Genomic DNA, 14,683 nt, shown 5'->3' with positions numbered 1-14,683 from the left:
AAGGAAAGAAAGAGAGAGAGAGAAAGAAAGAAAAAGAAAGAAAGAGAAAAGAAAAAGAAAAAAGTGGGCTGCTTGGGAAAGACTGTAAAACCTGAGAGGTTTCAGGCCACTGAGCTGAGCCCAGATCATGTGCCTGGCTTAGGGTGGGACTTCTCTGAACCCTCACTAGCTCTCAGTTTCTGGTATGTCTGGAAGGAAAACTGACAGCACATCTCTCTCTTTTAACTCGAGTTCCACCTGGGCTGAGTTTGGATTTTCTGAGAGCAAAGTCTCTCTTAGGTTGTTTAGGCTGTTGTGATCCTTGGTTCTGGCCTCATCCAAATGCAGGACTTCTGGATTTTCTTTTTCTGGTGGTTGCATCTTTTGTTTTCTGGAGGGACAGGGAACAGTGTTAATCGGGGGGGCTGAGTGGTTGGGGCAGGACTGGGTCTCCCAAATGGCTTAAAGAATCTGAAGGGAAAATTCTGTATGCATTCTGTATGCAGTTGGGGGAGAAGCGGCAATAGTTGGATATTCCCTCAACAGAGAAATGACTTACGCTTGCGTGTGTGTCATTTCAGGGAGTCCTTACTGTCACCTGTGAGCTCAAGTATCATTGCCACCCCCCCCCGCCGCCGCCACCTTCCAAGTGAGGAAATGTAGTTCACGGAGGCCAGGTGCAGTGGCTCATGCCTGTAATCCCAGCACTTTGGGAGGCTGAGGCGGGTGCATCACTTGAGGCCAGGTGTTTGAGACCAGTCTGGCCAACATGGCAAAATTCCGTCTCTACTAAAAATACAAAAATTATCTGGGTGTGGTTGTGCCTGTAATTGCAGCTACTTGGGACACTGAAGCAGGAGAATCGCTTGAACCTGGGAGGCAGAGGTTGCAGTGAGCTGAGATTGCACCATTGCACTCCATCCTAGGCAAAAGAGAGACTGTCTCAAAAAAAAAAAAAAAAAAAAAAAAAAAAGCTAAGGATGCACATAGTTAGGGTGTGCACTTAAGCCTCCTGACTCTTGAGTCCTGTGTTCATTTCACCTAACCACACTGTCTCTAACCTTGGACTGTTATCCTACTTAGCACAGGTCCTTGTTACCACACACCTCATCCCTCACACTACTGCAGGAAATTTCTAACTAATCTCTCTGCTTCTGGGTGTTTCCTTCTCTAAACCATCCTAGGCACAACACCAGTCATGTTTCTAAAACCCCATCGTGTACACAACACTCCCCTCCCCCAACCACCTTCATTGGCTCCCACTACCCACTTCCTTAACCTTCTAATAACTCTCACGAGTCTGTCCTCTCTCCAGATTGGTTTTATTCAAGGTATCCCTAGACTTCCTGGCCATAGTGGAGGGACCCAGTGGAGGTAAGCTGTCAGCCCAGAGATTCTGCCTGGGTCGTAGGGGGAACAGGTCTGCTGTACCTGTGGACAGCCACTCATCTCTGAGTTGACCTTGCTGAGGTGCATGTGTCCTGACAGGGTGAGAGGGGCAAGCTCCCCTTCTGAATGGCTACACTCCACCAGGTCATGCCTGCTTCCTGTCCAGGGCCAGGGGGTGGTAATCAGGGACTGTTGCTGTTTTTTGTTTTGTTTTGTTTTTAGCAGCTTTGGGTTCTCGAAGGACACTGAAGGCTGAATTTTGCTGTCCCAAAGGGTGGACAGCCATGATCCCTAAGTGACCCCTCTCTAGATTTCCCTCTGGGAAGGCAGGGCCTCTACCCCTCAGAGACCACCCCATCCCCCCAGGACCAGCTCCTCACCTGCTTGCCTGGATGCTCCTTCCCAGGAGGAACATGCTTATCATGACCACCACAGCCGCCAGGGCAAGGATGGAGTGATTCCAGGGAGATGCTAGGGAGGGACACACAGGACAGAGCCCTGAGGAGTGGCCAGGCACCTCTCAAGCCCACTAACAGCTGGGCCCTGGGCTCAGACCCAGCTTACAGTATCAACTGTCCTTTGTGTGGAGACCCTAATCCAAGATGAGCCCCTTGCCCTGGGGCACTCCCAGTGTAACAGGTGGGAGGGTGGAAGACACAGTCTCTACTCTGGAGAAGCCCTAATCTAATGGAGGAGACAGTACTGCCGTTAAATAACAGTGGGGCCACAGGGGTGAAGGGCAGAGGCCTGCGGAGGGCAGGGGACAGGTGGGCCAAGATAAACTTTACAGTCTTGAGTTTTGCCAGGGGCTGGCACAAGGCAAAGAAAGAAGGCTGGGCGCAGTGGCTCACGCCTATAATCCCAGCACTTTGGGAAGCTGAGTCAGGTGGATCACCTGAGGTCGGGAGTTCAAGACCAGCCTGGCCAACATGGTGAAACCCTGTCTCTGCTAAAAATACAAAAATTAGCTGGGTGTGGTGGTGTACCCCTATAATCTCAGCTACTTGGGAGGCTGAGAATCACTTGAATACAGGAGGCAGAGCTTGCAGTGAGCCAAGATTGCGCCACTGCACTCCAGCCTGGGCAACAGAGTGACCCTGCCTCAAAAAAAAAAAAAAAAAAAAAAAAGACAAAAAAAAAAAAAGAAAGAAACAAAAAAAAAAAAAGGAAAGAAAGAAGGCAGGGAGAAGGGTGGAAGGAATGGCAGCTGCCCACAGAGAATACATAAAGTAACTAAACTGAATGTGGATACTCAAGATTTGTCCATGCTGTACCAAAATGAAGAAGGGTCCAGCCTCAGAGCTTTTGCATTTGCTGTCCTCCCTCCAGGAATGTTCCTCCCCCGAATAATCTGCATAGCTAACTCCTTAGTTTCCTGCAAGTCACCTTCCTGATGATAAAAATGTTACCTTTTTAGTGAGGCCTTCCTTGACCACATTACTGCCCTTGCTACATACTTCCTATTCTCTTTCTCTGTTTAATTTTTCTTTTTATTACTCATCACCAATGCACTATGCATTTTAGTTGTTTATTTTTAATCCCCACTAGAATGTACGCTCCATGAAGGCAGAGGTTTTTATCGTATTTTATTCACTATTGTCGCCCCAGTGCTGAGAACACTGTCTAGTATAGAGTAGGAGCTTAATAAATGTGGTGATGATTGGAGGGCTGCGTAAATAAGCGACCACACCCTGAGAAAAGGAAGGGGCGGTCCAGCAAGACCCCTCTGGGTACTGAGACACCCCAGACTGAGTCCCTGTCTTGGAGGAAATGTGCCGCCTGACCTGGAGGGGGCGACAGTGTCAGGGCCTTCAGCTAAACTCTGCTCTGTGTTGAGGGGCACACCCCGACCCCTGCCGTCAATCTCTCACCACTTACCATCTTCCACACGAAAAAACCAAAGCATCTCTTCCAGCAGCTCCTGGGGCACCACAGTACCAGCTGGGTCTCCGGGAGCCCCCTCACTGTGCTCCATGCCCCTGCTCCTGGTGGTGTGTACCGCTGGCAACGAGGTCCTTAGGCCCCTTAGCCCCAGCAGCCCTCCTTGCCTCCTCGGTTCTGGCCCCTGGGCAGAGGAGCCCTGAAGACCCCTGGAAACAAAGCAGAGAGCATGACTGGATATCCTACCCGAGTTTGATCTCCCTCCGTGCCCAAATCCAGATCTCCTCTGGCCCAAAGTTATGGGACCAAAACGACCCGAACGAACCCAGGAGCACGTGGAGCCTGGAAGGGCAGAGACTGTAGAAGTGGGGTGACTGAAATCTTTATTAAAAGCCATCGCATGTGTGGAGGAGCACTGATCTGGGAGTGAGAATGACTGAGCCACTGACGGGCTCTGGGACCCTTGCAAAGGACATCTCGGGTCTTCGCCTGTCCAGCGTCCCCACCTGGCTTCTACGAGCCCACAGCGCGCCCACGCGTTGCCGTAGCAATTGTCCCTTGAGTGTCATGCGGTAGCCAATCACAGGCCTGTGTTTCCCCCACGTGTCAAAGGCTGGGCCTATCACGTCTCTCTCCTGGGAATTGGCACGCCTACGGCACAGAGAAGAGAAAAGGGAAAAGTGCCAGAGGCAAACAGCTGCGGGCTCCTGATGCTGAGAGGGCACCCCCTGCCCCGATCCCGAGAGCTTCTTTTGTTTTTTGTTTTTTGTTTTTTGTTTTTTGGATAAGTTATCAGCAGAATTGGTTTCTGTTGTTTGCAAGGGAAGAACCTGAACCCATGCTCTCTGGATAAATCCCTTACTTCGTGTAGGCCTATTTCCGTCCCAACTATTAATAATAAACTGAACCTCAGTCAGTCTCAAAACAGTCGGACATTTTGACATCTTCTTGTACTACCTGTACTATTACCACTTTACATAAAATGTTCTAGCATCCATACTTTAAAAAACAAAAAGAAATAGGTGAAATTAATTTTGACAACATATAATATTCGGGCCAATATTAAAATTACTAAGTTATTTTGCTTATTTGCTTTTTTTTTTGAGATGAAGTCTCACTCTGTCGCCCAGGCTGGAGTGCAGTGGCACGATCTCTGCCCACTGCAACCTCTGCTTCCTGGGTTCAAGCGATTCTCCTGTCTCAGCCTCCTAAGTAGTTGGAATTACAGGTGTGTGTCACTACCGCCCAGCTAATTTTTGTATTTTTAGTAGAGATGGGGTTTCACCATGTTGGCCAGGCTGGTCCTGAACTCTTGACCTCAGGTGATCCGCCTGCCTTGGCCTCCCAAAGTACTGGGATTACAGGAGTGAGCCACTGCACCTGGCCCAATAACACATTTTTTAAAAGGACACACATTAAACACATTAAACTGTCTCTTGGGGAGGAGGAGGAAGGGAGCAGGAATGGAGATAAACGTAGCTAAAATAAAACAAGAGAAGGGTTTTGAACAGATCAATTATAAAACATGCCATAGGACACCAAGAAAAAAAGTGTACAGGGAGGATCGAAGCATTCTCAGGCCCCCTCACACTCTGTCACTGCCTTAGGAGCTCAAAAATCTCAGACCCAAATAGCCTTTGGACGCTCAGCCAGGGGCATTCAAAAACAACTGGATGGCAAACAGCCAGACAGAAAATCGGAGTATCAACAAAAGGACTAGCTTCGCATCAGAGTTTCCTCCAGCACTAAACGCTCTGAGAAAACTAAAAAGGCATATCTACAAATTGTAAGGGAAAATATTTTGACACAAATACAATACTGACTTAAGCTTTTCATATGTGAACGATCATTCATATGTCAAGATGGAGATGGAAGTCAGGGAGAAAAAAAGACCTTTCTTAGACTTTTTTTTTTTTGAGACAGAGTCTCTCTCTGTTGCCCAGGCTAGAGTGCAGTGACATGATCTCAGCTCACTGCAACCTATGCCTCCTGGGTTCAAGCGGTTCTTGTTTGTGCCTCCACCTCCCAAGTAGTGGGACTACAGGTGCCTGCCACCACACCCGGCTATTTTTTGTATTTTTAGTAATGATGGGGTTTCACCCTTTTCCCCAGGCTGGTCTTGAACTCGTGACATCAGGTGATCCACTCGCCTCAGCCGCCCAAAGTGCTAGGAATACAGGCCCGAGCCACCGTGCCTGGCCTTTTCTTAGACTTTCAAGGACTCACATGCACACTGCCTACTTACTCATTTGAGGGAGATTCTATCTATCTATCTATCTATCTATCTATCTATCTATCTATCTATCATCCATCTATCTATCTATCTGCCTACCTACCCATCTAAAATCATGGAAAGACAAAGTTACAGGAATGGCCAACAGATGTGATCTTGTGTTCTAGCTCCAACTGACTGTCCAGAGCACTGTCCAAGAAGGATTGTGACAGTCCATCAAGTCTCAGATGTAAGAGTGCCTGGATTGATTAGTAGCATCAGCCACAGGCCCCTGTCCCATATGCAAACCCCCTGAACTCACAGAGAAAAGTGTTGAAGTTGAGAAACCAAACACAACCTTCCTCTAGGGTGTGGGATGAGATTTAGACACATGGGACATGCAAAATGACCACTTCGGTATTGTGTGGTTTCTTATGGGTATATACTACCTTCATGAGAACAATACATGTAATTCCATTTTAATGTATTTATATGTATATTTTGTCTATTTGTATGCTTTTTTTTTTTTTTTTTTGAGATGGAGTTTTGTTTTTGTTGCCCAGGCTGGAGTGCAATGGTGTGACCTTGGCTCACTGCAACCACCGCCTCCCAGGTTCAAGAAATTCTCCTGCCTCAGTCTCCTGAGTAGCTGGGATTACAGGCATGTGCCACCACACCCAGCTAATTTTTGTATTATTAGTAGAGACGGGATTTCACCATGTTTGCCAGGTTGGTCTCGAACTCCGGACGTCAGGTGATCTGCCCGCCTTGGCCTCCCAAAGTGCTGGGATTACAGGTGTGAGCCACTGCGCCCAGACTTTGTATGCTTTTTTTTTTTTTTTTTTTTTTTTTTTTTTTTTTTTTTTTTTTGAGACGGAGTCTGGCTCTGTCGCCCGGGCTGGAGTGCAGTGGCCGGATCTCAGTTCACTGCAAGCTCCGCCTCCCGGGTTTATGCCATTCTCCTGCCTCAGCCTCCCCAGTAGCTGGGACTACAGGCGCCCGCCACCTCGCCCGGCTAGTTTTTTGTATTTTTTAGTAGAGACGGGGTTTCACCGTGTTAGCCAGGATGGTCTCGATCTCCTGACCTCGTGATCCGCCCGTCTCGGCCTCCCAAAGTGCTGGGATTACAGGCTTGAGCCACCGCGCCCGGCCTTGTATGCATTTTTAAATGTAGGTATTTATTGTACCTTTTGAGACAACTGTTCCAATTTTGGATATTTAATTAATGGAACTAATTAGATCAGTGTGCAAAGATGCAGATAAGCTACTGTCCACAGTGGAGTGGTTTTTTTTGTTTTTTGCTTTTTGAGACAGAGTCTGGCTCTGTCACCCAGGCTGGAGTGCAATGGCACCATCTCGGCTCACTGCAACCTCCATCTCCCGAGCACAAGTGACCCTCCCCCCTCAGCCTCCTGAGCAGCTGGTACAACAGGCATGTGCCACCACGCCCAGCTAATTTTTGTATTTTTTGTAGAGACAGGGTTTCATCATGTTGCCCAGGCCGGCCTTGAACTTCTGAGTTCAAGCAACCTGCCCACCTTGTCCTCCCAAAATGCTGGGATTACAGACATGAGCCACCAAACCTGGCCAAAGTATGTTTAAAATATGTTCAATATTGTTACAATAAACACATACTGACGAACAAAAAACTAAAATGACAAACTGGATACAAATCTAGAACCCAGAGTCAACCCTCTCTGGCTTTGTCAGATGCTGCAGAAACAAATAACATATTTCTTTCTCTTTTTTTGAGACAGAGTTTCACTCTTGTTGCCCAGGCTGGAGTACAATGGCACCATCTCAGCTCACTGCAACCTCCACCTCCCGGGTTCAAGTGATTCTCCTGCCTCAGCTTCCCAAGTAGCTGAGATTATAGGTGCCCGCCACCACAACCAGCTAATTTTTGTATTATTAGTAGAGATGGGGTTTCACCACATTGGCCAGGCTGGGCTTGAACTTCTGACCTGAGGTGATCCATCCTCCTCAGCCTCCCAAAGTGCTGGGATTACAGGCATGAGCCACCACATCTGGCCAATTTTGTATTTTTAGTAGAGATGGGGTTTCACCATGTTGGCCGGGGTGATCTCGAACTCCTGACCTCAGGTGATCGATCTGCCTTGGCCTCCAAAAATGCTGGGATTACAGGCGTGAGCCACTGCGCCTGGCCAAAGACATATTTCTATCAAAGCACGTATCCAGTTTGCTTCTAGAGTGAGTATCATATTGTCATTTGCATGATTAAACTAAACTTTATGCCTTATTTGCATTTTATTAGTTTTGCCTTTAATGTTCTTTTCTTGTTCCAGGATCCCATTTAGGATGTCATACTGCATTTAGTTGTCTTGTCTCCTTAAGCCCCTCGGGGAGATCCCTGCATTTTAAACAGGGCTTAACCATGTTATTGGACTGTGACTTCTGCCAAAGACCTGGGCCACCCATCCCCAAGGCAAGATGAGGACACTCACCCTGGATCCTGAGTTCCTGAGGACTGCCTTGATCTGCTGTTGGGAGCAGCACCAATTTCTGTATCTTCCTCTTTCTCCTCTTTATGGGAGAACAGGATAGTCTTTGCACTTGAGCTCTCCCAGACAGTAACAGCTGTCACTTAGGGGACAGTGCCTGGAGAGCCTGCAGCAGCTGAACCCATCTGGTAGCTCTGGCCTTAGCACACACCCAGGCCTGGAGCTTTCTCTATCACTCCGGGGTGACTGACCTCTTGAATGAGTAGACTGAGAGTGCAAACAGACTCCACCTGACTTTCACAATCCGAAAGCACCAGGAGTCCAGTGCTTTCTTTGTTATGTGTTGGCCTCTAGTAAAGAGAAAACATCCGGATCCTCTGGACAGGCAGGAGAATGAACTGCAGAGGACCTGTGGTCTGTGGGTTCCATCACTGCAGGGGGATATGTGGTGTGCCCACTCCGGGTCTCTATTGCCCAATATCATCATCAATACTTAACCACGGAGCAGGGAGCCAGGCTGGCCTTTTACAGCCTGTGCTTTCTCATAGTGAAGGTCATGGCATCATGTGAATTCCTCACAAGGAGCTGTAAAATATGACCTTTGGAGGTGGGGGTTGGGAAAGGCTGTGTGAGCACCAGTGACCCAGAGAGTAGGAAGCAGGCCAAGGCAAGCAATTTGGTGGGGAAGCAGGAATGAGGTGCTCCTCCCACCAGGGCAGAGCCATTCAACTCTGATAGTCTATGGACTTTTCCATCAACTGGCTCCGTTCATCTTAAGCAATCATTGTTGGTTTAGTGAGGAGTGGGCTTATTTCACATAAGCCCACTCCTATGTCTTTTTTTTTTTTTTTGAGATGGAGTCTGGCTCTGTCACCCAGGCTGGAGTGCAGTGGTGCAATCTTGGCTCACTGCAACCTCTGCCTCCCCGGTTCAAGCAATTCTCCTGCCTCAGCCTCCCAAGTAGCTGGGACTACAGGTACGTGCCATCACGCCCGGTTAATTTTTTGTATTTTTAGTAGAGATGGGGTTTCACCGTGTTAGCCAAGATGGTCTCGATCTCCTGACCTCGTGATCTGCCCACCTTGGACTCCCAAAGTGCTGGGATTACAGGCGTGAGCCACCATGCCCAGCCGCCCACTCTTATTTCTTACTTCACAAATGAAACAGAGGCTGAGTGAGGTCACATGTCAAGCCCAAACTCCTCTATGAGTTGAACATTAGTCAACAGTGTATACTGTGTGTGCATGGGGCAGAGGAAAGAAGACCCAACAGGGAATCTAGGGGCTGCCTGGAACTTCAGCCCCTCCTCATTTTTTAATGCATTCATTTATTCATTGAATAAATGTTACTTGAGTATCTACTGTGTAGATACATGGTAAATAAGACGGGTGAGAGCCCCGCTCTCTTGGAGCTCAAACTCCAGGGGAGACAGACAGCCAACGTAAAGTAAGCAAAACCATAATTAAAAGATAATTATAGCAGTGATCATTTCTGTGAACATCTTTTTTTTTTTTTTTTGAGACGGAGTCTCGCTCTGTCACCCAGGCTGGAGTGCAGTGGCCGGATCTCAGCTCACTGCAAGCTCCGCCTCCTGGGTTTATGCCATTCTCCTGCCTCAGCTACAGGCGCCCGCCACTTCGCCTGGCTAGTTTTTTGTATTTTTTAGTAGAGACGGGGTTTCACCGTGTTAGCCAGGATGGTCTCCATCTCCTGACCTCGTGATCCACCCGTCTCAGCCTCCCAAAGTGCTGGGATTACAGGCTTGAGCCACCGCACCTGGCCCTCTGTGAATCTATACTAAAAACTGAATAATGAGGGGTTAACCATGCAAAGACCTGAAAAAGCAAGTACAAAGGCCGGGCATGGTGGCTCATGCCTGTAATCCCAGCACTTTGGGAGGCCAAGGCGGGTGTATCACCTGAGGTCAGGAGTTCAGGATCAGCCTGACCAACAAGGTGAAACCCCGTCTCTACTAAAAACAAAAAAATTAGACAGGTGTGGTGGCAGGCGCCTGTAGTCCCAGCTACTCAGGAGGCTGAGACAGGAGAACTTCTTGAACCCGGGAGGCGGAGGTTGCAGTAAGCTGAGATCACACCACTGCACTCCAGCCTGGGTGACAGAGTGAGACTTCATCTCAAAAAAAAAAAAAAAAGAAAGCAGGTACAAAGACACTGAAGAAATAATGAGCTTAATGTGTCTGCGACAAAAAGGTGGCCAATATAGCTGAATCATAGTGATGAGGGGGAAGTGGCATGGAATAAAGTCAGAGGATAGACAGGAGCGGATCATGCAGGGCCTTGTAAAACAGGGTAAGGAGTTATATTTTACCCTAAAAGTGATGAGAAGCTGCTGGAGGTTTTAGGCAGGGAAGTGACGTGATCTAATTGATATTTGTCTAAGATCACTTGGCTCTCTGGGTGGAAAATGGATTATAAGAGAGCAAGAGAGGAACAGGGAGACCATTGGGAGTCTGTTATATTCATCCAGGCAAAACATATTAGTAGTTTGGACCAGGCTGGTGGCAGTGGAGACGATGAGAAATGGTCAGATTCAGGGTGCATTTTGGAGAGAAAGGTAGTTGATAGATTTCAAGAGAGAAACTCAACACGAACACTCTTAAACACAAAAGGAATTTATTGGCTCATAAACTAGGAAGGGCAGGGTGGAGCTGACCTGAGGCATATGGGAACCAGGGATTTGAAAATCCTTGGTGTTTTGTTTCTGTGGCTCTTTCCCTGCTTTTCTCTGGGTGTCAGGCTCATCACCCCAGGCTGGCCACCTCCAGGAAGTTTGACCAGATGATAGGAAACCCAGGCTCATACTCTTACAGCTGCAGGGGAAGTAGTTACTTTTCTTAGCTCTTGTTTAAAAATTCCTGGGAAATGACTCTAATTGTCCAGGCTAAGTCATGTACCCATCTCTTGGATCAATTGTTACGGCTAAGGAGGGGAGTACGACAGATAGCCAACCCAGAGCTCATGCTTGCTGGGTAGCCAGGAGAGCCAGGAGAGACTGTTGGATAGCCAGTGTGAGCTGGACAGCCCACGCCATGTGGGTGCCTGAAGCAACCATTTGACCACAATCCCCCTTGTCTGCCTCGGAGGAGTGTTGTGGTACTCTAATGGGATAGTGTCCCCTTAATAAGGAGCCTGCACAATCCCAGGTTCTCCACTCTTCTGCTTCTGTGCCTTTTCTCTCCCTCCTCTTACCCTAGCTCTTTCTACTATGGCCTATCCAATAACTTGTTCCATGGTTGCCATGTGCCAGGCATTATGCCAGTGATAAACAGTTGAAAGCATTGTCCCTGCCCTCATGGAGACTCCAGTCTAGCAGAACAGGGAGATGGGTGTTCCTCATGTCATCACAACCTTTGTGTGACAAGTGCCATGAAGGAAACGTACACATGGAGATGAGAGTACATCACCAAGCCCTCCTTTCCTCACAGCATCAATATCATTCCTGGCCAATAAATCCTACCTTGAAATCTCTCCTGACCTCTCTAGTCCCTTATCTCCCTGCCTAGAAGATGATAGACAGTCAGCAGTGGAGTGGAGTGGAAAGGACTTTTGGCTTTCCTCTGCTATTCTGGTATCTGCCACCTGCTGGCCCTTCGAGCCTCAGCTTAAATGTCATCTTCTTAGGGAGGCCTTCCATATCAGTTGAGAATTGTGTTTGGCTCTGGGAAACAAAGACCCAATGTCAGTGGTTTAAACCATGAGTTTATTTTCTCATAGAAGAATGTCAGAAGTAACCTGTTATTAATGTCAAAAGACCAAGGAAATCAGGGCTGAGGTTTCTAAGATTCCCTCATGGCCCCAAGATAGCTGATGCAGCTCCTGCCATTATATCCAAGTTCCAAGCAGAAAAAAAAGCAAAAAGGAAAAAGGACAAAAAGTGTGACCATGCTCCATAGTAATCAAATAACCTATCAGAGTAAACTCAGATAATACAGAGAACTAAGGTCAAGGGAATTATTCCCAGAAAACAGTAGCAAGGGCAGCCAGGTGGGCTAATCAGAGAACTTACTCTACTGCCAGGGTGGAGGTCTTCACAGGTCATGCCCAGCAGGATTTGATGGGCCTGTGACTGCTGTGTGGACTGTAGCACAGCCTGCTAATTTCCCCTCAGATTACATTCTTCCCTTCTTTTAATAAGACAATCCTCTAAATTTTAAAGGCATATGGCCACCCAACTAGAAACTGCATTTCCCAGGCCGGGCGTGGTGGCTCATGCCTGTAATCCCAGCACTTTGGGAGGCCGAGGTGGGCGGATCATGAGGTCAGGAGTTCAAGACCAGCCTGGTGATACCCCATCTCTCCTAAAAATACAAATTAGCCAGGCATGGTGGTGTGCACCTCTAATCCCAGCTACTCAGGAGACTGAGGCAGGAGAATCGCTTGAACCTGGGAGGTGGAGGTTGCAGTGAGCTGAGATCATGCCATTGTACTCCAGCCTGGGTGACAGAGCAAGACTCCATCTTAAATAAATAAATAAATAAAAATCAATTAATTAAAAAATAAAAAGAAAAAATAAATAAATCAAAAAAAATTAATGAACCTACATTTCCCAGATTCCTTGCAGTCATAAGTGGTCCTTTGACTAAGTCTTGGCCGAAATAGAGCTGAGAAGTCATTGCAACTTCAGAATCACTTTTTTTTAAAATTTATACAAATTTTTTTTTTTATTGGAGTATATATACAGGAAAGTACACAAATGTTAAGCTTAGTGAATTTTCACTTGTGGACACAGTCATGCATGGGAACATATGCCATCCAGATCAACAAATAGAACAATTGCCCCATTGCACACTGTACTCCAGCCTAAGCAACAGAGTAAGACCCTGTCTCTAAAAGAAAAAAAGAGGCCGGGCGCGGTGGCTCAAGCCTGTAATCCCAGCACTTTGGGAGGCCGAGACGGGCGGATCACGAGGTCAGGAGTTCGAGACCATCCTGGCTAACACGGTGAAACCCCGTCTCTACTAAAAAATACAAAAAACTAGCCGGGCGAGGTGGTGGGCGCCTGTAGTCCTGGCTACTCGGGAGGCTGAGGCAGGAGAATGGCGTAAAAACCCGGGAGGCGGAGCTTGCAGTGAGCTGAGATCCGGCCACTGCACTCCACCCTGGGTGACATAGCGAGACTCCGTCTCAAAAAAAAAAAAAAAAAAAAAAAAACAAATTAAAGAAAAAAAGAAAAAGAAATAGAACATTTCCAGATCTCAGAAGTCTTCTCTTGTCACTATCCCTTACAGAGGCAACCTGACTTTTAATACCATAGATTAATTTTGTCTGTTTTTATACTTTATATAAATGTAATTAATCAATATGCACACAATTTTGTGTCAGCTTCTTTTGCTCAATATTATACTTGTGAGATTCATCCGTGTTGTGTATAGTTGTGGTTCCTTCATTCCTGTTGTAGTGTAGTATTCTATTGTGTGACTATGCTGCACTATTTCTACTTGTGGATCATATTTTTTTTTTTTTTTTTTTGAGACGGAGTCTCGCGCTGTCACCCAGGCTGGAGTGCAGTGGCCGGATCTCAGCTCACTGCAAGCTCCGCCTCCCGGGTTCACGCCATTCTCCTGCCTCAGCCTCCCGAGTAGCTGGGACTACAGGCGTCCGCCACCTCGCCCGGCTAGTTTTTTGTATTTTTTTTTTTAGTAGAGACGGGGTTTCACCATGTTAACCAGGATGGTCTCGATCTCCTGACCTCGTGATCCGCCCGTCTCGGCCTCCCAAAGTGCTGGGATTACAGGCTTGAGCCACCGCGCCCAGCCTGTGGATCATATTTTTATGAGAAAATTCAACCCCTCCACTTCCTCCTTCCTCTTTCTGGAACACAGATATGATGGTGGAAAGGACATCTCAGGACAGGGGTTGTTAACCTATGGGCCAAATCTTTTTTTTTTTTTTTTTTTTTTTTTTGAGATAGAATCTCGCTCTGTCGCCAGGCTGGAGTGCAGTGGGGAGATCTTGGCTCACCGCAACCTCCACCTCCTAGGTTCAAGCAAGTCTTCTTCCTCAGCCTCCCAAGTGGTTGGGACTACAGGCACGCACCACCATGCCCAGCTAATTTTTGTATTTTTAGTAGAGATGGGGTTTCACCATGTTGGCCAGAATGTTCTCGATCTCTTGACCTCGTGATCCGCCCACCTTGGCCTCTCAAAGTGCTGGAATTACAGGTGTGAGCCACCGCGCCTGGCCTATGGGCTAAATCTGACCTGCAGAATGGTTTTGTAAAAAAAAAAATAAAAAAATCTTACTGGGACACGCTATGCTCATTTGTTTACATATTGTCTAGCATTGCTTTGGCATTACATTAGCAGAACTGAGCAGTTGTGATGATTGGCCCACAAAACCTAAAATATTTGCCATTTGATCCTCATTTACCAAACTAAAAAACATTTGCCGGCGGGGCACAGTGACTTACGCCTGTAATCCCAGCACTTTGGTAGGCCGAGGCAGGTAGATCATATTAGTTCAGGAGTTCAAGACCAGCCTGGGCAACATGGTGAAACTCTGTCTCTACTGAAAATACAAAATCAGCCAGGCTGTTGGTGCATGCCTGTAGTCCCAGCTACTCGGGAAGCTGAGGCAGGAGGATCACTTGAACCTGGTAGGTGGAGGTTGCAGTGAGCCAAGATCACACCACTGTACTCCAGCCTGGGCAATAGAATGAGACCCCTTCTCAAAAAAAAAAAAAAAAAAAGTTTACCAACCCAGACAGCAAGATAGAAGGAATCTGAGGCCGGGCGCGGTGG

The 14,683-nt window shown here is 47.4% G+C and overlaps 1 protein-coding gene across 2 annotated transcripts; it reads right to left on the bottom strand.

Annotated features, from left to right (window-relative positions):
• Window positions 1-32: 32 nt before the first annotated feature.
• On the bottom strand, window positions 33-8,067 carry SLC51B (solute carrier family 51 subunit beta). Of its 2 annotated transcripts, none has more exons than XM_050796045.1 (4): window positions 7,927-8,067; window positions 3,247-3,458; window positions 1,749-1,839; window positions 33-370 (listed from the first exon to the last, which is right to left on the bottom strand). In XM_050796045.1, exons 2-4 carry the CDS (start codon window positions 3,341-3,343, stop codon window positions 166-168), a joined length of 393 nt encoding a protein of 130 aa, XP_050652002.1. In that variant the 5' UTR covers window positions 3,344-3,458; window positions 7,927-8,067; the 3' UTR covers window positions 33-165. The 2 variants fall into 2 exon arrangements, with proteins under 2 accessions (XP_050652002.1, XP_050652001.1); XM_050796044.1 differs by lacking the exon at window positions 7,927-8,067 and adding an exon at window positions 3,575-3,759.
• Between the last annotated feature and the right edge of the window lie 6,616 nt (window positions 8,068-14,683).

Source organism: Macaca thibetana, chromosome 7 (assembly GCF_024542745.1).
Source record: "Macaca thibetana thibetana isolate TM-01 chromosome 7, ASM2454274v1, whole genome shotgun sequence".
Taxonomy (NCBI): domain Eukaryota; kingdom Metazoa; phylum Chordata; class Mammalia; order Primates; family Cercopithecidae; genus Macaca; species Macaca thibetana.
This window is presented reverse-complemented; position numbering and strand designations above follow the sequence as displayed.